General features: G+C 37.5%; 1 protein-coding gene across 3 annotated transcripts in view; it reads right to left on the minus strand.

Moving 5' to 3' along the window:
- Nucleotides 1–26,981, minus strand: part of mcamb (melanoma cell adhesion molecule b) — a 50,084-nt gene that overhangs the window by 13,118 nt on the left and 9,985 nt on the right. For all 3 annotated transcript variants that reach the window (XM_051129587.1, XM_051129588.1, XM_051129586.1), the window contains exon 2: nt 3,007–3,125. In XM_051129587.1, the coding sequence (XP_050985544.1) occupies nt 3,007–3,125 (119 nt within the window). The remainder of the gene's footprint in view (nt 1–3,006; nt 3,126–26,981) is intronic.

Raw genomic sequence — 26,981 nt, forward strand, 5'->3', positions numbered from 1 at the left:
GTCAAAAGTTTTTGAACAGTAAGTTTTTTAAATGTTTAAAGAAGTTGTATAAATGTTTTTTAAAGAAGTCTCTTCTGCTCACCAAGCCTGCATTTATTTGATTCTTTGATTATTTGATTGACAGCAAAAGCAGTACAATTATTTTTACTATTTAAAAAAAGCTGTTTTCTATTTAAATATATATTTAAATTGTAATTTATTCCTGAATTTTTATTTGCTGAATTTTTAGCATCATTACTCCAGTCACATGATTTATATTATTATTATTGTTGTTGAAAACAGCAGAGTAGATTTTTTTCAGGTATCTTTGATGAATAGAAAGTTCAGAAGAACAACATTCATCTGAAATTGAAATATTTTGTAATATTATAAATGTCTATCATCACTTTTGATCAACTTAAAGCATCCTTGCTAAATAAAAGTATTAATTTTTATAAGAAATTAATTAATTTCTAATTTAAATAAGAAATTGATTCATTTCTGTAAAATACAATTTTCAATACTGACTCCAAACTTTTGAATGGTATAGTGTATAATGTTACAAAACCTATTTAAGATAAATGATGAACTTGGGATCTTTCTATTCATCCTGAAAAAAAGTATCCTGAAAAAAAATGTATTCAACTGTTTTAAATATTGATAATAATAATAATAATAATAATAAAAATGTTTCTTAAACAGCAAATCAGCATATTAGAATGATTTCTGAAGGATCATGTGACACTGAAGACTGGAGTGATGATGCTGAAAGCGTTGATAAATAGAATAAAGTACATTTCAAAATATTCAAATAGAAAGCAGTTATTTTAAATAGTACAAATATTTCACAATATTATTGAAATGCTAAATTTTGGATCAAAAAATGCAGGCCTGCAACTTATTTAAAAAACAAAACAAAAAAAAAAAAAAAAAAAACAATAAAAATACTTTTAAATAGTAGTTAAATTTTAGTATTTGGAGTGAATGGCATTATTTTTAATTTATTGTAAATATTAGGGGTGTAACAGTACACAGATGTCACGGTTCGGTACGTACCTCAGTTCGGGGATCACGGTTCAATACAATTTCGGTACAACAGAAAAAAAACCCAACAAATCTACTATGCTAGGTTTCTTTTCATTTATTTCGAACAGACAGTCGTATAAATTACAATTTTTCCACCTAGTGAAAATACCAAATATTATATCAAATTACAATGTTTCCAGCAAGGAAACTCAAATAGGAGAAAAAATCCATTCCTATTTGTTTTCTTTATTTTACAAAAGACCTTTTACAGTGATGCATTATAAACAAGACAGTAAATGACAGTGTTTTCAATTGATTTTGCTGGCATAAGGAAACAGTTAATTGCGCCGGCGCACGCACACACGAAACATATCAGTTCCAGCATTGCTGACTTGAAAGCACAGTTAGTACTCCATTGTCAGTGAGAGACACGTTTAAAATCAGCACATGATATAGTGGGCACTGTTTTCAAGTGCGCAACTCCCGGCATTCGCTGTTCTTCTGCTGGTGGTTATCAAACAGTGTTTCATTACTTAGGGCGCCCCTTCTGGATTGAGGTTGAATTGCCTGTATTCGCTGTAAGGCCTCATGCACCGAACCGAGAGAGGGGTACATAACTGCAGCTTGGAGATCTCCAAATTGGGGCGGGAACTCCAAAACAGGGTGGGCACTCCAAAATAGGGCGTGGCTTCCTCCGTTTGACAGACAGGCACACAACACGCATGCGCAATTTTCCCCCCAATCCACTTCAGCGCAAACTCCGCCCCACAGCTAATTCTAAAGATTTTATTGGTTGTGTCAATCGCAGTGTTGATTACCTACACTATGCTACACAAATGCCAATCCCTAAACCTACCCCACACCTTACCCTAACCTTAACCAGTGAAATTGACTGCACGGCGGGATTGGCGCTAAATAGCGTGGCAGATAAACAGTTAATAAGATTATGCGATATGAGATCGTCGGGCCGTTTTGTAACTCCCCAACCAGACCTCACTGGAAAATTTGACTTTTTTAGTTACATTCAGCAATACTACCCCCTCCTACCCTGTGAATTTCAAGAACCGGGACGCCCCCGTTGCTTAAAACAAAGCGATAGAGTAAAACCTTTCCCCTGCGCTTCACTGGGACGGCTCGCGAGAGAGCTCCTGGGTGATTCCCGTTTATATCATTAACCACTGGCCACGAGCTTTGGGATTCCACTCTCACTGAGCATATTTATTTATATAGCATAGTTTATTTTATTTGAGAACAACTACAAACTGTTTATTTTATAAAGTTTAGTTTTGAAAAGTCAATAACAATAGGCTGAAGCCAGAGCCAATGGGAAAAGTCTTTGCGCGACGAGACCCCGCCCCATTTTGGAGGTTCTGCCCACTTTTGGAGTTCCCGTCCCATTTTGGAGAGCTCCGGTCTGCAGTAATATATACTTGAACCGAGATGCCCGTACCGTGACAGTTCGGTACGAATACATGTATCGTTACACCCCTAATAAATACATATTTTGCTTAATTAGTTAACTACAATATACATTGTAGTAATAATTGACCATATGCTATTTTTAATTAAAAACAGACCATCTAAATGTGAGGTAGGTTTATTGGGGGGGTAATTGAGAATGAACGGGGAAAGTCACGTGAGCAATGTCTCATCGCGATATGATTAGATATAACTGATTACGATCAGCTGTGATTGGTCCATGCGATAAATCCCGCCTCTCGTGTTCATGCGTGTTCCGCGTTCACGAATCAGTCTGAATTAACAATATAATAGCGTTAATATAAAGACTAAGTTATGAAAGTACGTAGACAACTCACACACTTACACATAACCACTTTGTCAAGTCTTCAAATGGCCTGAGAAAAGTGAGGACATCCATATTTAAGAACACTGCATGCCACTGATGTAAACCCAGGCATTTTTTCATAATAATTACTCATTTAGCTATATTTGTGAATGAAAATAATGTAAAGTGTGAATGTGAATGTGCCTGTTTCTCACCGTAAACCAAGTTATAATCTTCGCTGGTTCCTTCAGATTGTACAGACAGGGAATTTCAGCCTGGCCTTTTAAAGATACATCCACCCGGTCTTCCATGCTCACATCCACCACGGCCCATGCTGAAAAAACATCAACACACAGATTTGTCAACAGACCTGTACATTATACTGTCAAAATCAAGTCAAATCTGTTGAGCACAAGGGTCCACATTTGCTAGACAGATTTCGTGATGTCTAAGCCCCTTTGATAATATCCTTTGAATGGAGTGACCCCACAACAGGAAATAGGGCATAGGGAAGACCACTTCTGATTGGACCACGCCACCCATGTTCCCATGTCAAATGCCCAATGTAGTGGGAGCAAAGCACTTGAGGGAGAAGATATTATGAGTGGAATTCACAAAGCCCACCCATGTCCAAATTCATGTGTAGCATTCCCACATGTCACAGGAGGAAGAAAGACTCGATTTATCTAGAGAATAAGTGACCTACTGTTTGTCAGAAATGAGCTGTTCTCTCCCTTAAAGCATCCTAAAGCTCTGTGAATCATGAGGAGGATGAAACTATTCAAAAGACATCTGCTAGTCCTTCCAACATGCTGTTTGTTTGTTCCATGATAACACACTTTACAGAGAGGGTGTATAATTCAGATTCACATTTCCAATTGATTTTTCACCAGTGCTCCTCAGTAACCTTTCAAATATATTGTAAATGGCCTTTCTGGCTTCTATGTGGTCCTGTGGGCACCACAAGGGGATAAGTGAGTATGAAGAATGCTTTCACATTACAGAAATCTGATTAGTTTCTTCCAACAAAGGCATTTCCTGTGCATTAGCGACATTAACGTAAGGCTGACGTTCTTTGTTGATGCCATTAAACATTCACCTTGATCAATGAGCACAAAAGGTAGGACCAAAGTATCTATCATGCATTGTTTCTCATGTGGTGATAAAACAAATCATCTTGTTTTCAGAACAATATTAACTAAAGCTTTGATATCTTTGATATTTTAGTAGTGGTGGTTTAGTTTTAGCATGCACCAATAAAATATTGCCCTTGTTGAACAGGCATGCTGTTTTGCACAATGTAATTTATATGTAGGTTTTAAGAAATTAATATTTTTATTCAGGATGCAAAAACAAGTGACAGTAAAGGCATTTGTAATGATAGAAAAGACTTTTGTTTTATATAGATGCTACTCTTTTCTATGGTTTCTGCCACTGAATTAAAAAAATGTATTAAAAAAAAAAAAAAGGTCTTTTTATCTCACAGTTCTGATATTTTTTTCTCAGAATTGTGAGATACTGGGTTCGTACAGACACTGTAACATGAAATTCCAGGACTACTTTTTTGATATTCAAGGACTTTAATCAGAGATCTAACTTATGGTTTGATGTTTTCTACTGTTTAAGGAAAAAAATCTGAAAACAAAAAAGATTTGCGAACTTGCTCCGAAATTCCAATCTAAATCAAATGATTCACAATCCAGGCTCCGAAGTTCTGATCTGAATAATGATTCGTGAACCATCATTTCAGATCAGAACTCGGAGCGCAGCTTGCGAATAGCAAATCATTCAATTTGCAGAATTATTCAAGAACCCGCTCTGAAGTTCCGATCTGAATCAAATGATTCGTGATACGTAAAGTTCCAATCTAAATCAAATGATCTGCGATAAGCGACTTAAGGTTCCAACTTAAATTAACTGATTCGCGTTACACAACGTTCCAATCTAAGTCAAATGGTTCATGAACCCACTCCGAAGTCCTGATCTAAATCAAATGATCTGCGATACAAGATTTGAAGCCCAATCTAAATCAAATGCTTCTAAATCAAAAGCAAAAGTCTCGATCTGAATAATGATTTGCCAACCATCATTTCACATCAGGACTTGGAGCATGGTTTGTGAATCGCAAATCATTCAGTTCACAGAATGATTCAAGAACCCTCTTTAAAATTCCAATCTAAATCAAATGATACTTGATACGCACTCCAAATTCCCGATCTGAATCAAATGATTCGTGATATGCGACTGAAGGTTCTGACCTAAATGAACTGATTCGCAATACGCAAAGTTCTGATCTAAGTCAAATGATTTGCAAACCCGCTCCGAAGTCTTGATCTGAATAATGATTTGTGAACTATTTCAGATCAGGACTCGGAGTGTAGTTTGCGAATCATGAATCATTAAATTTGTGGAATGATTCAAGAACTCTCTTGAAGTTCTGATCTAAATCAAATGATTCACGATACTTGATTTGAGGTTCCGATCTAAATCAATTGATTTGTGATACACAAAGTTCCGATCTAAGTCAAATAATTCACGAAACCCACTCCGAAGTGATCTAAATCAAATGATTCGCAATACAAGATTTGAAGCCCAATCTAAATCAAATGATTCGCAATCCATGCTCCAAAGCCCCGATCTGAATTATCATTTGCGAACCATCATTTCAGGACTCGGAGCACAGTTTGTGAATCGCGAATCATTAAATTCACTGAATGATTTAAGAACCCTCTCTGCAGTTGCAATCAAAAAAATAAATGACTCTTGATACGCACTCCGAAGTCCCGATCTGAATCAAATGATTCACGATGCGCAAAGTTCCGATCTAAATCAAATGATTTGCGATACACAACTTAAGGTTCCGACCTAAATGAACTGATTCATGAACCCATTCTAAAGTCCTGATCTAAATCAAATGATTCACAATACGAGATTTGAAGCCCGATCTGAATCAAATGATTCGTGATCCGATTGAAGCGCTTGAAACAGTGAATCATGCTGCAATGCATTGGTTTTTCAAAAGTTTTTAAAATCATTACAAGTGATGTTGAAATTCGAAAATGAATGGCTCTTTTAATTTGATCTGTTTTTTGCTAGTGAACCGCTTGAAATGAAAAGAAGTCAGGAGTTTGAATGCTTAAATGACTCACTAAATAGATTTGGTTCATCTGTTCCTCTTTTTGCATCTTCAGCCATGTTTACACGGCACTGTTAGTACTACTACTGGTTTAGCTCGATAGTTTTATGACATTAACTGAAATAGGCAAAAAAAAAAAAAAAAAGCATGTTTTTTTTTTTAAATTGCATGAATGTTGCATAAAAAGATATGTGCTTATTACAAAAATTAAACACTTATTTCATAGATCCATTGTCTTTCAATAATTCAAGCACTTTTCAAGTACCTCTTCAGGACTATTGCCATTTTCAAGAGTTTTCCAGGCCTTACATTTCAAAAAGTCAAGCACTTCATGCATTTTAAGCAACTGTACAAACAATGGAGATATTTTTAAGGGGAAAAAGTCTGATACGTTCTCAGATTTGCGAGTTTATATCTCACAATTCTGACTTAATAACTCACAATTGCATGTTAGAAAGTCAGAATTGCTAGATATAATCTCGCAATTCTGAGAAAAAAAGTCACAATTTTACTGTATTTCTGATTAAATAAATGTAACCTTGGTGAGTATAGGATACTTCTTTCAAAAAACCCAAACTTTTGCATGGTATTGTATATAAAAGCATTTCAAGATTCACCTTTCAGCAAATCTGTAAACATCTGTAAGCATAAACATCTAGGCATCATAATAACTAGCATTTCCTGTGATTAAAACCTCACATATTACAGAGATGAAATGAAACAGATAGCAAAAAATAACAGTGAACTCCCAATATCTTGCCCCAGCTAAGAAAAATCTGCGGACAAATGAAAGTCTGCCAAGATGCCATAGCAGCAATCATGCGGAACATCATAACAAGCTTCAATTATAGTTAAGAAACTCAGACACACTCAGCATGTCACTCTTTAAGCATGGAAAAGCTCTCAGACAAAAAAGAATGGCCAAAAAAGGAAGTGAGAGCTTATAATGTGCCCATGAGTCACTGTTGACAGTTTGGTGTCTTCACAGTCTGGAGTGCAGATAGCCATTGCACATGGGTTGTTCTGTGTCATCAGTCTATTGAGCAGCCTTCTAATATAATCTCTTCTTTCCTTTCAGAGCACCGGTGCTGGACAAAACCTGGACGTCTGAACAATAAAGCCGAAGTTTTTGCCAGGGTTTCCAACCAGAAGAGGAAGACACAACTCAAGGTTTACACATTTCCCAGTAAAGCTGTGAGACATGTCTACAAGTCCCAGATGAGGCCAAAACCAAGCAGCTGTTCCGTCACACAAAGTCAACAACAAAAATAGCACATCCTGTCACTGTTAGAGAAGAAAAAGAGTCCTAGTCTCAAATTAAAGAATGATTTTTGTATTCTCAGACAATAGAAATCACCCCATGAAATCCTGACTGCACACTAAGAGAACAGCGGCCGCCAGGAAGTTACAGATGCAACGCCTTAACACAATTACACACATGGAAGTCTCTATTTTCTAATAGGATGCCCAGTATTTTGATACTTTATGAGTTATATTTAATTGGACTGGCTCTTATTCAGATAGTCTTTGCCACATCTAATGCTCAAAAAGAACAACTCAAAAACACTGCTGAGACGCAAACATAGAGGTTTATGGAAGCCCGTTTTCGCCAACTGAATTCAAGGGTTATGCATTTTTATCTCAAAATTCAGACTTTTTTTCCTGAAATTGTGTTTACAAGACTTTTTTCTCACAATTGCAAGTTATAAAGTCAGAATAGCGGGATATAACTTGCAATTGCGACAAATAAAGTCATAATTGTGAGCTAAAAACTGATAAAAACAATTTTGACTTTTTTCTCTCACAAATGCGAGCTTGTATCTCGCAATTCTGAATTTTTCTCTTGCAAATTTGAGTTTATATCTCTCAATTCAGATGTTTTGCTCAGAATTGTTAGATATTAACTCACAATTGTGAGTTATAAAGTCAGAATAGCAGGATATAAACTCACAGTTTAAAAAAAATAAAGTCAGAATTGCGAGATAAAGATCGATAAAAACTATTTTGACTTTTTTCTTGTAGATAGTTTGTATCTTGCAATTCTGACTTTTTCTTTTGCAATTCTGAGTTTATATCCCACAATTCAGTATTACGAGTTATAAAGTCAAGACTGCATGATATTATCTCATTATCTCAAAATACAAAACAGAAATATTTTTTAAAAATCTTTTCAACTATTATTCCCATATCTGTTTTAGGGAAGGCAATTCTTGCCTAGAATCTAAAAATTGACTGGTACCCAAAAAAAAAAAAAAAAACTGTACTCTACATAGGACATATAATAATATCTTAATATATTTATAATTAGATATTTATTTAATTTATAATTAAATATTAAATAAAATACATATATTATTAATTATTAAATAAAATACATATTATTTAAAAAAAATGCCATATGTTTATGTAAAAAAAAAAAAAAGGAAATTTCCATAACTTTTTTTTCTTTGGTTCTCTGGAGGATAATTAACATCATTAAACAATCGTTACTAAATCTGAAATAGAAATATCCATTTTTCATACAGTACAGTATAATTCTATGATGCCTAAATTCATGTAAAATAACAGATTTTAGTCTTTAGCCTATTTTATTTTGACAAGATAATGTAACATTTTAATATTGGCCATTCATCTGTTATTGACCATCACAAAAATAATTCTTGATTTGAGTTTTCTTGATACATAATTGTGACATTTATCTTTGTTCAACATATTCCAGTGCTATATAGGATATCTGAACTTATCTGAACTGATAACGGACCTTTTGTGACAGTTCAACAGTTACACACTCAAACATGTCATATTTTTTTCATAATGAGCTCAAGTCTGCAATCTTAAAGAAATCTGTATGAAAACAGCCTTTGAGGGCAGCCAAGCACAACTGGGCCTAGAAACGGGAAATAACCGATTGCTTTCTTCCCAAACATTCAATTTTGAACACAGAAAATCTGACTCCATTCTCCCTATGACCCTCACAACCCTCAGCTCCAGCACAACCATATAGGGACCAGAAATTGACAATGTTAATGTATTATTACTGTTAATGGATTAACCACCTGTTTTTCAATTGTCTCCTGTGGATTCCAGATGCATGTCATGCTCCCATTCTTCAGAGCTGACTTTATTCATAAGCATACAAAAACTCTCACAGCTGCATAGTGAAAACTGAAGTGCTGGAGCCACTATATCAATCATCACACTCTTTATTTATAGGACGTTCCACAGAGTTACAGTATAAACAAACGCTGGCGGCCTACAGCAGCTCTGAGTATAAGCTACCACATCCTTTGATTCATTTGGTTTTCTTCACAAATCACACAGATGTTTGTTTAATACCTAATGCTGCACAAGTTGTTTTAATAGGGTTGTTTATTTGGCCCTACAGATTATCTTGTGCTAGCTGACGTTCTGCTGCCAAGGGCGATGATTTCTGTTATGGGACAACAGACAGGAGATTGACTGTGCCTACAGCAAGCCTACCTAAAAGACAATATTTCCTTGTACATCACTTCATGCAACGAATACAAGGGTTAGCTGACATGTCCTGCTTGTCAGCAGTGTATCAGGCGTGACTGACACTATGAAATGGTTCCATATCATGCCAGTGAGGTTACATGCAGTGACTCAGACACAGACATTCATTACTAAAAATACAGCACTTCAAAGTAGGCCGATGCAATTATAGCAACATATTATACTGATTAGCAACCACAGCAAAAAATAATGTTTCCATTTAACCCATTCAAATCCATTTTAGTCATTAGTAAGGTTTTAATCATCAAAGAACATGTCTGATCAATTAAATTCATAGAACTTATTTAATTTCAATTTTAACAAAAACAGACAACTAAAACAAAATATCAAAAATAAAGCACTCCACAGCTGAGATTTTTATATATTTTTTTATAAATGAAGAGTTTTTAAATCAACCAAAATATGTATGAAAAATCTTGATTTAGAAATGCTCATTTCACGCTTTATGGTTCTGTCCACCTGTTCAGAGGTTCTGGTACAGGATTTGTGAAGACTTATCAAAGTGTCTTAAATGTTCCATTCCAGCCTCTCCGTCAGTCTGCTTGTTGGGCGACCTAGATGGTGTCACTACAGAAGGTAACTCAATCCACATGGCTTACACCGCTTTATGCATTGCTAAGAAGACTGTCCTCATGAACTGGAAAAATAAAAATAATCTTAATATCAACCAATATAGAGATCGTTTGTTGGACTATATTAGTCTTGAAACAGCTTCTGCTGCCACATTAGATCAATCTCTCTGGGCTCCTTTGATCAGCTCCATCACCTAGTGTGAGTGGGGGTCACGGTTCTGTCCGGCTTTGGTCTTTGTTGTTGGCGTGGGGGGGGGCCATATGGGCTGGGGGCATCTGGGAGTTCCCTAGGGGTGGGTTTCTTGGGGGGGTTCGGCGCTGGGGCTGCGGTCCTGGCCTGGATGGGGTGTTGGTGGCTCTTGGGTGTTGTTTTTCTGGCGGCTGCATGCGGCGCTGCTGGGGAGGCCTGTGCCGGCGGACGTAGGTTGCCGGCCTGGCGGCCGTACTGCTCCGGAGTAGGTCCGGGGGCTTGGGGTTCTGGGGCCGCTCTGCCACCGGGCTGGGGTTCCGGCTGGGCCTGGGGGCTTGGGTCCTGGGTGGTGTGCCGCCGGGAGCGTGGGTTGGTGCATGCGCTTGGGCTCGGCCCTGGTGTGGGGGCCTTTGACGCGTCGGTGGATCCGGTGGCCTCTTTAGCTGGTAGGGACGTCATTACCATCTGTCAGTATCCACTCTGCGGGGGGGGACCAATATAGGCGGAGGACGGGCTTAACCTGGGTGTCTATTGCCTTCTGTAGTCTGGGAGTTGTCTGAATGATGGGGTGGGGGTAGTTTTTTCCTCTGCTGTGGGGTCTGGTGGGCCGCCCCGAGCTGCCGTGGGCCCTGGTCTGGATGGGCCTGGGCCCCCTGCCCTGGGCAGATTTGGGGCAACGCGGGTGCCTATGGGGGTCAGCGGGGGAGCTGGCTCCAAAGGGGGGTACTTTGCCCCCTCCAATGATTTCCTCCCCATCCCTAATGCTTCCCTTCTCCCGCTCCATCACACCAACATACAGGTAGGGTTTTGGGGTGCGGGTGTGTCGCTGGGATGCAGGGGAGGTGGTACTCCTCTGTCTCCTCGTGGCCACCTGCATCCCAATCATACATCACAACTTAGACACTCTCATTACTTACTGTCACATGACACATACATATAGGGCCTTGGGGGTGGGCACACTGAATGGCATCCAGGGGGCGGTCTGTTCATTCAGCCTTCTCTCTGGTGCCGGTGCCCACTTCTCAATTTTAAGTTACACATAGACATTGAGGGCTCTTGGGGAGGGGCCGATTTGACGCAAGCTGGCGGAGGGTGGTTAGTGTCTTGCCCCTCCCCTGTTTTAAAGCACTTTAGAACAACACACACCAACACTACATTTGAGCGGGTGAGGTGAGGCATGGGGTCTTCCTTTTTTTTTTTTTTTTTCTCACACCCCTGTTCTCTGTTCTCTGTCCAGGGCTGGGGGCTGTGAGGACGAGTTGGCCATCCGGTCGGGGTCTGGGCTGGTGGTCTTCTCTGCTGCTGCGGGGAACCGGGGTGGTCTTCCTGTCTCCACGCCAGAGTGAAGGGGTTCAGCTCCGGGAGCTGGCGCTGATTGCCCCTCTGGGGGTAGTGGTGCCTGGATCCAGGAGTATAGAGTACAAATGGGGAGTGTGATTGTGGGTACCGTGTCCATTTTTGTGTGTCTACATGTGGGGCGAGTGCGTGAATATTTGTTGTGTGCATGAGGGTGGGAACGTATGCTTGAGTATATGTGTGCCTGTTTGTCTATGTCCATGTGGCAGGTTAGGCCTTAAACTCCATCTCACTCATCATCTCAGGCCCCCCCACCCCACCACCACGCCCTGCCGGTGGAGGACTCGCTCCGGGCGGGATGCTCGGGTGAGCGCTGGCCCACTCTCGGCGGTCGCTTGGCGGGGCCTGGCCCTCCTGGCTTTGCTGGGCCCTGGCTAGGGGGTGGGGGGCCTTGGATCGCCGGGCCCAGGGGCCGGTCTGCTCTGGTGTGGCCGGCTGCCGGCGGAGCCTGCGGGCTTGCCGCCGCGGCCCCCTGGGACGTCTGCATGGTGGCTGCCGGATGATCCCCCTCCGGGCTCTCCTCTGCCCTTTTCTGGGTGGGGGCCGCGGTTTTCTCTGCGGTGGTTCTCCTGGGACTCTCGTGCCAGGGGGGGCCTCCGGATGTTCGGGGCCCGGGTCTCCCCCATGTCTGCTTCATACCTTGCGGGGCGGGGCTGCGGTTCCCCACACACACTATTAAACATTTACATAGAAGAACCTTATGAACACAAACGCGCTCACACACACAGGTGTGCACACAGGTGTACACACAAGCATTCACATTGGTGTAAAAACAGGTGCTCACAGACACACACTGTCTTGATCTGCTGTCGCTTCAAAACACATTTTGTAATATTAGTTATGTGTGCTGCACAATAACATTTAACATTTAGTATACACTGTGATTCATATAGATGTTGGTTGTTGCTGCAGTTTCTCTGCTGTTGTGTCTTCTGTTGTTTTCTCTTTTTGTCAGCAGGTATGGAAGCAGATTATCTTTTTTTTTTTTTTTTTTTTTTTTTCTCTCTCTCTCCTCTCTTCCTCTCTTTTTCTTTCCTTCTCTCTCTCTCTCCCCCTCTTCTGTTGACTTTCTCCCCAATTTTTTTTTTTTTTTTTTTTTTTTTTTTTCTCTCCTGTTTTCTCTGTCCCCCGGTCTTGTCTGTCATAGTATGGTTAAATGAAAAGGTATATAAAATTAAATTAATTAATTAATTACATAAAAAAAAAAAAAGGCTGTGAATGATGATAACATAGCTACACATACACACTGTCATGTGTTATCTGTGTTACTGACAATTATTATTATTGAATTTAAACCATAAAAGTTTAACAAGGTCATATTTTATTACAAGTTTACCAAAAATATGTCAATAAAACTAAATAATAAAAATGTGCAGAGTATTTGAATATAATTATAGTTTATAAATATATATATTTTTTAAATTAAAACATTTTTATAAGTGGATTTAAACAGTCTTATAATTGATTTTTATAATTCATTTTTAATGAATTGTATTATATTATTATTATATTAAAGTTTAACAAGATCATATTTTTATTTAAAGTTTACCAAAAATGTCAATAAAACAAAACTATAAAATAAGTGCAGAGTATTTAAATATATAGTTTATAAATATATATTTTTTTCTAAATTAAAACATTTCTAAGCGTCTAATTATTGTCTTAAAAACATGTTAATGAATTATTTTTATTATTAAATTTAATCCATAAAACTTTACCAAGATAAAATATATATTTTTCTAAATTAAAACATTCCGTTCTTTAAAAAAACGTTTTAATGTATTGCATTATTATTATTTTTTAATACATAAAACTTTAACAAATTAATATTTTGTTACATTTTTAACAAAAATATGTAAATAAAACAAAATAACAAAAATTAGTGCACTTTTTAAATATAATTCTAATATATAAATATATATTTTGTCTTAATTTAAACATTTTATAAACAGATTTAGATTTAAAGTGTTATAATTGAGTTTTAAGGTATTATTATTAATATTATTATTATTATTATTATTAAAATGTGTTACTTAGCTTTATGGTTCATAAATAAAACAATACACTAGCAACTTTTTTAAAAGTCTGTTGTACAAGGGGTTTTTAACTAAATTACCAAAAAAAATAAATAAATAAATAAAATCGCATTACAAATAGCAAACCATCCCAGACACCTTTCATTCTTCAATAATTTGAGACGCACCAATACCAGTCTGACACACTATTCTGAATGAGACAGCCACTGCTAGTTTAAATTCATGAGTTCAAGATTCAGGCTAGCCTAACAAAAATAAGCTTATCTCTATAGGACAAGACTTAAAAACTTAAAAGCAACCTCCAAGCCTTTTTATCATGTGAATGAAAGCCAGTCTAGGTATATGCATCCTCACCAGTAACACAAACATCTCAGTATGCTGTCCGTCAAACATAAGAGTAAAGAGACAGCAGGTGTGCTATGAAGTTGAACAGGACTCCCTATTAAAGCACAAACGTCAGGAACTTCTTCCCAGCTAATTATTGCATTGACCTGAGGTTCAGAGTGTCTTTTAAAAGGCTTTAATGGGTTTAGAGTGGAGTTCCTGTACCTCAGCCCAGGCCGCTGAATGACATGGACAGACTGTTGGAAGGCCTTAAAAAAGAGCAGACTGAGCCAAATGCCATATGAAGCTTTTATGTTATCGCAAGATCTTTACAGCAGTTTTATGGCGAAGTAAAAGTAATGAGAACATAATCACTAATTACACACCCAAAATCATACAGTGACTAAACTGGAGCTGACACGACCTTGCAAAACCGTACTGTACTGTAACCGCTGCCTGAGACGGCCTGTGTTTTATTATTCCTCTCAAGCTGAGAGATAATACATACAAACGCAGCTGTTAAACTCCATCTCACATTCCCAGAGTGTCACACACACCGGCGACCTACAACATGGCACGTCAGCCTGTCGCCCCCCACGACAACCTTCAATATCGAGAAGGGTAGCCGGCGCACTTAGTCTTGTTTGTTTTACAAAAAGCATCTGACTGAGCTCACACACATAAAAAAACTCTTCATCTCTGGAGTGTATTAGCAGTGATCTCTGTGGACTTTTCCCCAAGCATCCTCCCATGAACCTCCACTTCCCCTCCGTCCCTTTTTCCCACGTCTCGGACGAATCACGCTAAAATAGCAGCAAAAATAGCTGCTGATTTCTGGGGTATGGGAACAAGCAGCAGGACATTATTTATGCTGCACTGATTGTGATGACTTGCTCTGAGAAGTATGGGGTATGCGATGGAGATCTCCCATTGGTTAAGCTGATCTAAGCTCTAAAGATAGCCGGTAACCCGACGTGATGGAGCGCTAGAGAGCGGCCCATGCCTTTTTTGGTGCACTAGAAAGTGGCATGATGTTGGGTTCTGCATCACAAACCGCCCTGTGTGCCAAAGCAGCGGCATTTACCATGTGACACACAAGTATGCGGGATGGCTATTAAAGACACTGCATTCAAAGATAAAAAAAAAGCAGTTCAGTTAAACATCTTTTAATCTCTAGAAATGGAATGTTGTGATGACAGAAAAAGTGGAAGTCCCGTATTCTGAACGCCAGAATTATCTAAACAGAGTGAACTGGTCTGACCTGGAGAAAACTCACAGAATCATTCTTTTGAGTTATAAAACACCCTTCTAAAAACAAAAAACAAAACACACAATAAATGTACTCTTCTATATATGGGTGTTTCTTCCTTCAAGCAATTTTATGTACCAGAGTTTGATTTTTATCAAAACTATTTTTATTAAAACCATGTTTTTTATTATGGCTTCATTCTATCTTTTCAAAAGCTTTTATGCAGAGGTTTCAGAAGCAAGACTCTCTATCCTAAAGTTTTAAAATTAATCAGGAAAATTAATTACAACACAACTATCAACAGTCAGATCATTCAGTCATTCTCGCATTCATTAATTTATTTGCTTATTCATTCATTATTTCATCGTTTTAAAATATTCATTTAAAAAACACCAATTTTGCTCCTAAAAGTTTTTAGTAACTCTACATACATATAAACTAGGGCTGTCAGTTGATTTAAATGTAATTGCAATTTTAAATTGATTAAAATCGCATATTAATTGCAAAATAAATTTGACTGTGAAAATACCCACAAAAGATTATTTAACGCTATTTTTGTGTTAAATGATAAAGTAGCAAGTAGACATTACAAAGTAGCTTTAGAAAGAAATATTTTATTTGATTCAGCATAAAATGTATTACACATAAACATTTAGGCTGCAATGGCCTAACGTTAACTCTGGAACATAAAAGATAATTCGAGAAACATTTCAGTATTTTTTGTTCATGGTAACCAAAACAGTTTTGTTACCAACGGTCTTTTTTATTTCACAAAAGAAATGTTTGAAACCACATGAGGGTGAGTAAATGATGACAGAATTTATTTATTTAATTTTTGGGCGTGAACTATGTCTTTAATGTTAAAATTATTCTCATTAATATATTTCCTTAATTAAATGACACTCTAAATAAAAAACTAAATCTGCCAAGCAGGTGGCGGTAAATGTCTTAATGAGTCATTCACACGATCGTTCAAAACGCGGTTTCATTCAGAAACTAAACACTGCTGAGTTGCTCGGACTGCATTCTGCTGTGGCTTCAAAGGTATGTTCTCAGCAAAACTGAGCAAGAACACATAATATAATTTTTTTCAATATAACACAATATCAACTTCTTATTTAATAAACTATATAAAATCACATTTTAGCTTGTGATAGATCGGGACAAAATCAGCACTGGTGTTATATTGCTTTTGCTGCCCATGTGATATCGTGTGGTACATGATTTATATAAATATGAGAGAAAATCCATACAGGGCCATTTTTGTACTCCAATATCTTTATTGCATTTATGGAGTTGTTGCCCTGCATCATATTTGTCAACAGTCAACTGTATGAAAAATAAGATGATGTACAGATCTGGGGGCTGGGCAAGCGCATTAACTGCGTTAAAATATTTTAATAGCATTCATTTTTCATAACTAGTTAATTAAGCTAACACGTTAAATAAATAAAAACTGAAACAAGTACATTGCATAAGTATTCATACCCTTAACTCAGTACTTCGCTGAATCACCTTTACAGCCTCTTTTTAGGTATGATGTGAAAGGATGTGCACATTAACATTTTGCAATTATCTGCCATTCTTCTCCTCACCTCTTCACCTCTCAAGCTCTGTGAGCTTGGATGGGGGCTGGCAGACATTTTCAGGTTTCTCCAGAAATGTTTGATTGGGTTCAAGCAAGTACCACTCACAGAGTTGTCTATAAGCCACTCTTTCTGTGTGCTTAGGGTTATTGTCCTGTTGGAAGGGGAACCTTCTGCCCAGTCTGAGGTTGTGAATGCTCTAGACTTGGGTTTTCATTAAGGCTATCTCAATATTTTGCTGTGTTGAGCTTTTCTTCCACTCTGACGAGTCTCTCAGTCCCTGCCACTGGAAAACAGCCCCACAGGATGAGGCTGCTACCAGAACACTTTACTTTTGGGATGGCAATCTGCAAGTGATGAGCAGTGCCTGCTTTCCTTCAAACATGATGCATGGAATTGAGGTTCATCAGACCGGAATCTTGCTTCTCAGAGTCTGAGGGTCCTTTCGGTGCTTTTTTGCAAATTCCAAGTGAGTTTTCATGTGTCTTCACTAAGGAGAGGATTGAGTCTCACCACACAGTGTTGCAGTGATGTTTGTCCTTCTGTAAGTTTCTCCCATCTGCATATATCATCATGGAGCTCAACTAGAGTAACCATCAGGTTCTTGGTCACCACTCTAACCAAGGTCCTTCTCCATCAATTGCTCAGTTTGGCCAGGAGGCCAGCTCTAGGAAGAGCTGTGGTTGTTTCAACCTTCTTCCATTAAGGGTACTGGAGACTACATGCTTCTGTGAACCTTCAATGCAGCAGAATTTTTTCTGAACTCTTCCCCAGATGTGTGGCTTGATGAAATCCTGTTTCTGAGCTTTACAGGCGATTTTTTTTTTTGTTTTTTTGTTTTTTGTTTTTTTTCACCTTAGGGCTTGGTTTTTGCTCTGACATGCATTTTCAGCAGTTGGACCTTATATTAAGACGAGTGTGCCTTTCATACCCATTCAGTTGAATTTGCCACAGGTTAATTTCACTTGAAGTGTAGTAACATGTACAAGCAATAAGAATGCTCCTAAGCTAAAGTTCAATTGTCCCATTTAAAGGTATAAATACTTATGCAATGGAATAATATAAGTTTCTAATTTTTAATACATTTGCAAAGATGTTAAAAACCCATTTTTTGCTTTGCCATTATGGTGTAAGGAGTGTAGTCTGATGTGGGAAAAAAGTAATTTTAAGCAGTTTAATATAAGGCTGCAACCTGACAAAATGTGAAAAAAAAAATGAAGGGGTATGAATACTTTCGCAAGGCACTGTACACTGTATATACAGTCAGTATGTACAAACGATAAATTTTACAGTTATGCAACTGAACTGAATTAATACTGAACTGAGTTTAGGTGTGTAATGACACTATTAACTTGTTAGAGCTGCTTTACCATTTTTCCAAGAGTTAAATAGTTTTCAAAGAAGTGTTTGCTTTTGCAAGATGTATGTGATATTTTGCATGTTGTGTGTTGAGAAATGGAGTCATAGTTCCAAAAACTGTGTATAAGCATTTTTTAAAAACTGTAACGCTACTAGAAGAGTGTTTGAAAGAAACTTCCCAAAAAGTTAGCTGACTACCAAGGCGACAACAGTGTCAGCTAAAAGCTTGAGAATGAACACGAGACTTGTGAGATGAAGAAAAACCGTAAATATCACTTGTGAACAAAATATTTTTGTGCGTCATTTCAAGTCCAGCTGTAATGTTGTCATTGTAAAATGTGGGACAATATTAACAGTGTATACATTTATAATAACAGCTATGAAATATGCCTTCCAGGAGTCATCCATTATCAACAAAAAAATGCTGTTAAAACACAACACATAATTTGGAGGAAATGACACTGGTGAGAATTTTCATAACCTTCTGCTAATGGACACATTAAATAAACCAGTCAAAGTGTGGAAAGTTTCTAAAAGAGTCCACAGGGCCAAAAGTGCCAATAGTTATAGAAACACCCATTCTGTATATAAAATTGCTTTTAGAAACATTTTTGTATTTCCTAAGAGTGATCTATTAGACCCACATTTGTGTAAACACAGAAACCTCAGTTTACTACTGAAGAGTCAAGTATTGGTGACCCATTGTAATGCAGCAGTGCAATATCAAAAGAATAACATGAGCTCCTGCCAAACCATCCTCAGTAGAAAAGCATGTTTGAAAATTGTAAATCATTGTTAGACTGTCCCCAAAAAGCCTATTACGCTGTCACTACATCTTTACAAATCTCTCAAAATGGAGATGATCAGAGGGTTTATTACATCACTCGCTGAATCAGACACTGACTGCACTTCAAGTCTTTCACAAAAATTTACACTGGATACTTCATGCCAAGATACATCTCAAGCGGTTCAATGATTCAAACAGCACATTCCTGTTGGCTCAAGACTGTGAGCTGTTGCGTCTGCCTAAGGAGGAGACATTCACAAAGGCCGTAAAAGGCTTCTTAGATGTTTGTGATCAGCACAGATTGGTGTTTCAGGAAACCCCATAAATTATTTAATTGCGTAAATGAAGAAAGAGAAGAAGCTGCTTTTCCTTGTCAACATCAGCTCCCTGAGGAACATCTATCCCTGTTCACTGCCTAATAGCTGAAGGGCTTCAAAGCAAGCATGAGCCAGTGGCTGTTTACAACCTGGATGCAAATGGATCCCTGCAAGCCTGTAAAAGGTCCCCCGGGGGCTACACCAAGATGGAAGGAAGTCCACAATCAAAAAACAGACATGAATGTTTGAACTGAAGATCAAGAGGTTTTTTTTAGCTTAAAAAGCATATACTGATTCACAGAAGTTTGCATGTTTGCAATGCATTTAATATTAGAATGACAAAAAAGTTTTTTAAAGTTACAGTAACTATTAAAATCTGCCTCTAAGCTACTTAAACCAGTAAACTCAAATTTATAGCACTGCCACGAAGGCTGTAAGACATTTCACCTGCTTTGCTCGAACAAACTGCGTAACATGAGCAGGGGGCGAGACCACACAATAGCCAGAGTGGCATTTGCCCACCCAGAATAAAGAGTGACAGAATAATCTAAGTTTAGAAATAAAAATAAACAGAAAACAATGATAGCTCACATACAATCATAATATCATTTGCTCAATTTTTAACAGCCATTACTCCAGTCTTCAGTGTCACATGATCTTTCATAAACCATTTTAATATGCCAATTTGCTGCTCAAGAAAGATTTCTTATTATTGAAAACTGTTCTGCTCCTTAATATTTTTATGGAAACTGTCACTTTTTGGAAGATTCAATGCATTTATTTGAAATATAAATCTTTTATAATATTACAAATGTCTTTACTGTCACTTTAATGCATCCTTTCTGAATAAAAGTATTCATTTCTTTCATTCAAACTTTTGAACAGTAATGCATAGTTGTAGATCTGCATAATTGTTTGTTTCAAATAGAGATCATGATTCTCCTACAATTTTGAACTAAGCAAAATAACATGTAATTTAGTAGAGGTTTTGAGAAAACATATTACCCTGCAGTCTATTAAAATATTTTAATTTTTTTAGAATGTGTTATTTACAAAACATGTTCATATGAATGATTCAGTGACTCACTCATAAATACTTAACTTGTTTCATTACTAAATGAATCAGCGTTTTTGAACGAATCTCTTGAATGAATGATTCAATGACAGATAAATATTCTAACAATGTAGTCAACATACGTGCCAACTGAAGTGCCAATTTATAATATATATTAAAGAATGATCATGTGAGTTTAATCTTGTTTTCTCCTCCAACTTTAAAATCATCCTACATCGCTGTTTTACTTTTTTTTGTAAAGGGCGTTTGATCTGCTTTGCACATTCACTTGGTAAACGCTGGGTCGGTACTTCTGCAGTGATGTAGGACAATTTTGAAGTTGGAGGAGAAAATGAGATGGGAGTTTTTCGACATACCCTACCTATCTTGACCCGGATAACACAGACTAACAGAGTTTGCATGCGCATTGCAGAGAACAAAGAAAGACAAGCATTTGAGGTTAAAAGGTGTATAAATTGTCAATTTGTTTAAAAAATGACTGAGACCCTTCTTCCTCGGCTGGGATCATTTAGAGTCATCTGAAGCTGCATTTAAACTACATTTTGGAAGTTGGGGGCACCATTGAAGTCCACTATATGGAGATAATTCCTGAAATGTTTTCCTCAAGAAACATAATTTCCCTACAACTGAAGAAAGAAAGACAAGAACATCTTGGATGACAAGGGGGTGAGTAAATCATTTGCAAATTTTTGTTCTGGAAGTGAACTACTCCTTTAATGGTTTAAGATCTACAGCAAGAAGGTGAGAAGGTGCCAGTGGATGAGGATTTGATATGTTGTGTGAAGAACCGTCTAGAGAGATTTATGTTGTTAAGTATCGCTGGGGAAGACTTACACTTATGGCAGAAGTCCAGAACGAAGAACCAGGGACACACAAGACTCTAGCTGGGGGAGCAGGGAACGAGGAAAGTCTCTGAGGAATGCCTGGCATCTTTGGCCATATGATGGCTGGGATAAGATGACCATTATGGGGCACCCTGTGTCCCACAAGCCAAACCCTCCACAATTCACGCTCTGTCATCAGCCACTAACCCCACAAGTGTCCGTTTCACTTGCAAGTGGGAATGGAGGCACCCATCTACAGAGATTAGGCACGCCTGCACCAGATCAGGATATATGAACGATTCACAATGACAAAACTATTTCTCAGGTCATGAATCCTGAGCTGAGAACACGAAGGGGTCTGTGTGACAGAGGTTAAGAGGTTAAGTGCCTTATAAATTACTCAACTGAAGTGTCCATGAAACGACTTGATAAATGCAGTTTCTATCCTGTGTTGACATATCTGCTATGAAGCGGAACATTTTAGGACATACTGAATATAATAAGCTTTAGTTATCAACATGATTGGCTATGTGCTAATGCTAGTCAATGGCTGGTATTTAATTAAACAAAAATCATGTATAGTACAGGATGAGTCATCAATATTCTTCTCAGTTTTCATAGAAGAGAAAGACTTCAAATCAGCTTTTAGAAATACGCTAGTATATAGATACGCTAATGGCCATAAACTGAAAGCCACTAGTAATCACAGATGTGAGTGACCATATCAGTAAAAAGCAGAAAAACAGCAGGATTTCTCTTTATAACACCAAGCCATAGCCATCAAAGACAGGGATCTGTTTTAAAAATCAGATCACATGGCTGAGCTCTTTCAGGTTGTTTTCATGTCAGCATTATGAAGGTGTTTGAGCCTGAAAGTCTTGTGTCCAATCAAATAAAAACGTATTTTAAAAGAATTTCTGATGATCTCAGAACTGCTGTGGCCATTAAAGCTAAAGCTGAACTTTTAAATGTTACAACACTTTCTCCTACTCAATTTAATGTGAGGCACAACTATCAGTAAGCCATTCATAGGCTGATTTCCCAGAAGAGTGTAAACACTGTGGTTCTAAACCACCGCTTGACAGCGGTCAACTTCAAGCTCAACCAATGGTGCGAGTTGGTTTTTTGATTAAAAAACTGTTTTTGAACACAATGGCATCAGCATCTCATGGTGTATTATGGTGTAATGCATAAGAATATAATAATAAAACTAAATCCAAAACATATTAAATCAGCAGCTACACTCTAAAATGCTGGGTTATTTTTTTTAACCCAAACACTGGGTTTAGCTTGTTGGCTCATTTTATTGGGTTATTTTAAATATTTTTTACCTATGTGCTGGGTAGCTTTCACTGTTAATACAAATGATAAACCCCCTCACATACCTTAACCAGCGCTGGGTCAGTGTAACCCAATGGCTGTGAGAAACCGGTTAAAACCAGATACATTTGTCAACGGCCATTCTGTGTTCTGTCCTGAGAGAAAACCTGACTGACAGGAAATTTCCTGAATGAAATTAAGGTTCGTATTACATTGTATTCCTGTCAAACTATTACTGTATAAATAGTAAAACATCTGTAGACTCACATTTTTTTCATTTTTTTTCGATTGTACGTCACAGCCAACGTCTGTTGGAACGATACCTTTCTACAAACGCAGGAAACACCGGATCTACACTCAAAGGGAACGATGTGCCGGCACCACCGTAGAAGTTTTACCTACCACCAAACGAACTCGCACCCAGGGCTGAAACATGACACAACATTGCTGTCTGTCATGAAAGAAAGTTGCTTTGTGCTCCACTGACTACAAAAGGAGCGCTACTGATCCAGTGCACTATCCATCCTATGCGTTTGACGAGTTGAAACTTAAATGTCTGACAGACAAGGTAAAGGCATGAGGTAAAGCTGTTTTTGATGTAACTTAGAGTGTTTTCACAACGTGTCCTCAGTCGGCCATATTGGCAGCACTGAACGTAAACAATGTCACTAAACCGAATGAAACTCACATATTTTGCTGATTACTACTGCTGAAAAGTGGTCAATTATTGTCATGTTTTCAGCTGTGTTAATCGGTCGAACCAGGAAAAACATTTGGAGTACTATAGACTGCCAAAAGTTATAACAAATCAAGGAGAAGAGTGCAAAAAAATGTCTGGGGAACAAAGGCGTTTGTGGTTGGCCAAACTAAACCAGGATTTCCAGGGCAAGAATCTTGACAACATTCATGTTTGTTCTTATCATTCCCTGTCAGGTAGGTGAAATATTAGGCTGATATCTTAATTAATACTGCGTGTATGTATCTTTACTACCTATTAACTTTAGTTTGTCAAAATATTGTGCCCTTTCCTGCTTATAGTCCCTCTCTATATGATTTAGCAGCTTTTTCTGTGGTTAAATTAGCAGAGCAATATATTCAGCAGTACATTAATCAATGCTGTTGTTTACATCCGAGTATCTCTAATACGGCCGCACATCCGGGTACCTGACCAAACCGTGACGTAAGTGCAAACCCTCTATAAATTGGGTCATGAATATCCACCTTATTCTTCATTGCGGAAGTAAGCCTATGGGTGACACTTCCAGTTCATTAGCCGCTATAGGAAAATAACGAGAAGAATAACAATGAGCACTAAACAGTAAAACTGTTTGCACTACAAACCTACAAACCTGTGTGCTCAAAATTAAGATAATACATTAATATAATATGGTAAGATGCACCTATTGCAATATCATGCAGCAAAACAAGCTGCTTTGTACAGCTAAAAATAGTTGGATGCGGATAAGACCGGAAGCCACAGACCCATAAAATGTACAAACGGCCGAACCCGCTCTTACGGGAAAAATAAGGTGGATAAATTATTTAATGAACTGGAACAGTAGCAGTTTTCTTCCCACAGATTTCCAATGGCTCTTGTCAGGTCCAAAAATGTTTACTGAATGCTTTTGAGTAAATTATGATTGTAAAAGACTGACTTGACATTGAATAAAAAATACTGGATACCGTATACAATCCTATAAAACAGATTTTAGAGTGCATTTTTGAAAATGACCAGCCTTTAGCTGCACTGTAAAAAATAAAAAACACAATTTCTTGAGTCAGCTTAAAATAATTTGTTACCCTGCTGCCTTAAAATTTTAAGTTCAGTCAACTAAAATAAGTTTAGTCAACTTGAAATGTTAAGTTGTACTGTTTGCTGAACTTAACAGATGGGTAAGTAACCCAGCTGCCTTAAAATTTTAAGTTGATTCAAATCAAATATCTAAGTTGTCACTTACCATAATTTAACATTTCAAGTTGAATAAACTTTTTTTTTGAGTTGACTGAACTTAAAAATTTAAGGCAGCCAGGTTACAAATTATTTTAAGTTGACTCAGCAAATTGTTTTTTACAGTGTGGTTGACTGACCCAGCACTGTCAAAAAACAACCCAGCATATGGGTTAATGCATATAACCCAGAAGGGCTGGGTTAAAATAACTCAGCATGTGTTCTGTCCAATATTTACCCTGTGCTGGGTTGCCAAATAACCCAGAAATGATTGTTTTTAACCCAGTGTAGAAACCTAATCGAAACGTGGATGGCCCAACTAATAAGGCACAAAAAGTGGATTTAAAAATGCATAAGAGAAAACATAAAAGCAAAAAATGGTTTCTAGAAAGGTTCTCAGAGACCCCAAGCTTGTGGATTATAAACTTTTTTCTATTCCATACTAACAAGTATTGATTAAAAGGTTCATTCATCCATCCACTCAACTTGTCCTATGTGGATCTAGCTTAAAAAAAAACTTTCAGTATACTTTTGATCATTTTACCCAATATTTGTGTATTTTTATTCTTACTATCTACTGTTAAATTAGCAACACTGTAAGGTCAAACTATGGAAACTAAAAGCAGAGTGTCTTGCAGTGTTGTTGCCTATGTAGGGCTTTCCAGTTTGATCACTTATAAGGTTTCTTACAAGGCAGCTCTCTTAATTCCATATTCATTGCCATGTGATTATTTGTACTTAAACATTTTAAGGGCTATTGAAAAACACTACCTCCATTCAGAGAACAATCGCCCTCTGGCCTTCCCATCTACAACTCATAATTTCCATCCCAATCTCCTGCAACAAGATGATCCAGAGCTTTATTTTAAAAGCACATAAATGCTAAATAGTTTCTGAAAACCACAAAAATGAGGGCAATCACAATGCCAGTTTACTTAACTGCCACAACGCAGCCTTCACATTGAGCATTAAACCAAGGCTGTTAAAATGTGGTTTCAAGCTCAGACTGCAAATTCAACAGAACATGATTTACAAACACAAAAATAGTTTGGGCTTGGGATTTGTGTGCTGACAAACTGATGTTCTGCAAAACTGCACTGCGGTTCTGTTTAAAATCATTCGGCCGTGCCCTGAAAATATTTAGATTTCTAAAGTATACATTTTAAAATATTACTTGCCAACAAAATATTCTGAATGAACTCTAAACAAACTCAAGACTGATGTACTACAATGACGTACCGTGCACTGCAGTACTACACCACCCACATGTGTCAAACCACCAACCTAAGTGGCGTGAATTATCTGATTTCATCCCACATCTGCAAACATTATATTTATGTAACTAAATCCATTAATACAACTTAGATCCATTTAAAAAGACAAACCACTGCAGACACACAAACTGTAAACAATTCGCACACAATAACAGCTGTACGCTGATTTTTCCCACCGCACATAAGCATTCAGATTCTTTTTATACTCGTATACAACAGTAGAATCATACATTGCCTGTTTAGATGTACTTAAGCAGATGCTGTAGTTTAACATGATTTGTTCTTATTGAGTTAAAGTAGCAGGGGTTACAGAATGCTAGAAGCAGTTAGACTGTGGCACATGGCCAGAGCTGAGCAGAGTGCAGTTCCTCTGAGGCCTCGACGCAGCCTCCAGACCTCCAGAACAAGAGCCGCATTCAGGCCTCCTGAGTTCCCAGCGGGCAGGCCTGCAGGCCCAACCGACTTTTGTAAATTAAAGAGTTCTGTCTTTAGACCACAATACTGTTTCCTCTAGCCTTTATGCATCTTGTGTCCCAAAAGCAAATGTTCTGGAGGACAAATTAAACTGGGAATCTTTGGATTGAATCCGGAGAAGAAATTACATTATCGTCTTTTTTTGTCATTGATGTCATTCGAAATTTGTCCAATCTGCTCAGAAGACTTGGAATATAATATAATATTGTGCTTTTTACCCATTTTACAATTTAAAAGGCTGACTCACATGGATATTCTGCTAAACTTCTTATTTTTCACAAATTAAATTGTCATTGTGAAGGCATAATATTAATATTTGTATGAGCTATCCCTTTAAGAATGGTTTCCAGATGGAACAAGTTGTTTCCTAAACATTCCAATCTTTAAAACTGACTTGAACTGATTTTAAGTGCTTTTGTTCTCAGTGTTTTGAAACGGAAATCTGAGAAGGTACCTGTCTTTCATCTGTCTTCCGCCAGGTTATCAATAATGCAAAGTTAGAGTGTGCTGAAGTAAGACTGAAACAGTTTACTGCTTATACATTCATTATTTGTTCATCATGCACTAAAATGTTTCATAGAAATTCGAATGATGAACCGGGATACAATGTTTATAACAAAACAAGAATGCATTTATGTAATGCATTTATGTATACTATTCTGTATATTACTGTTTAAAAGTCTGGGGTCAGTGAGAACTCATCGATTTATTTATTTTTATTTTATTTATTTGTTCTTGAAAAAATTAATACTTTTTGTATTCAGTAATTTTTTAAAAAGTGAAAGTAAAGTCAATAATATTTTTATTGTTACTTTGAAATTTCCACTCA

The sequence above is a fragment of the Labeo rohita genome, chromosome 15, assembly GCF_022985175.1.
Source record: "Labeo rohita strain BAU-BD-2019 chromosome 15, IGBB_LRoh.1.0, whole genome shotgun sequence".
NCBI lineage: Eukaryota > Metazoa > Chordata > Actinopteri > Cypriniformes > Cyprinidae > Labeo > Labeo rohita.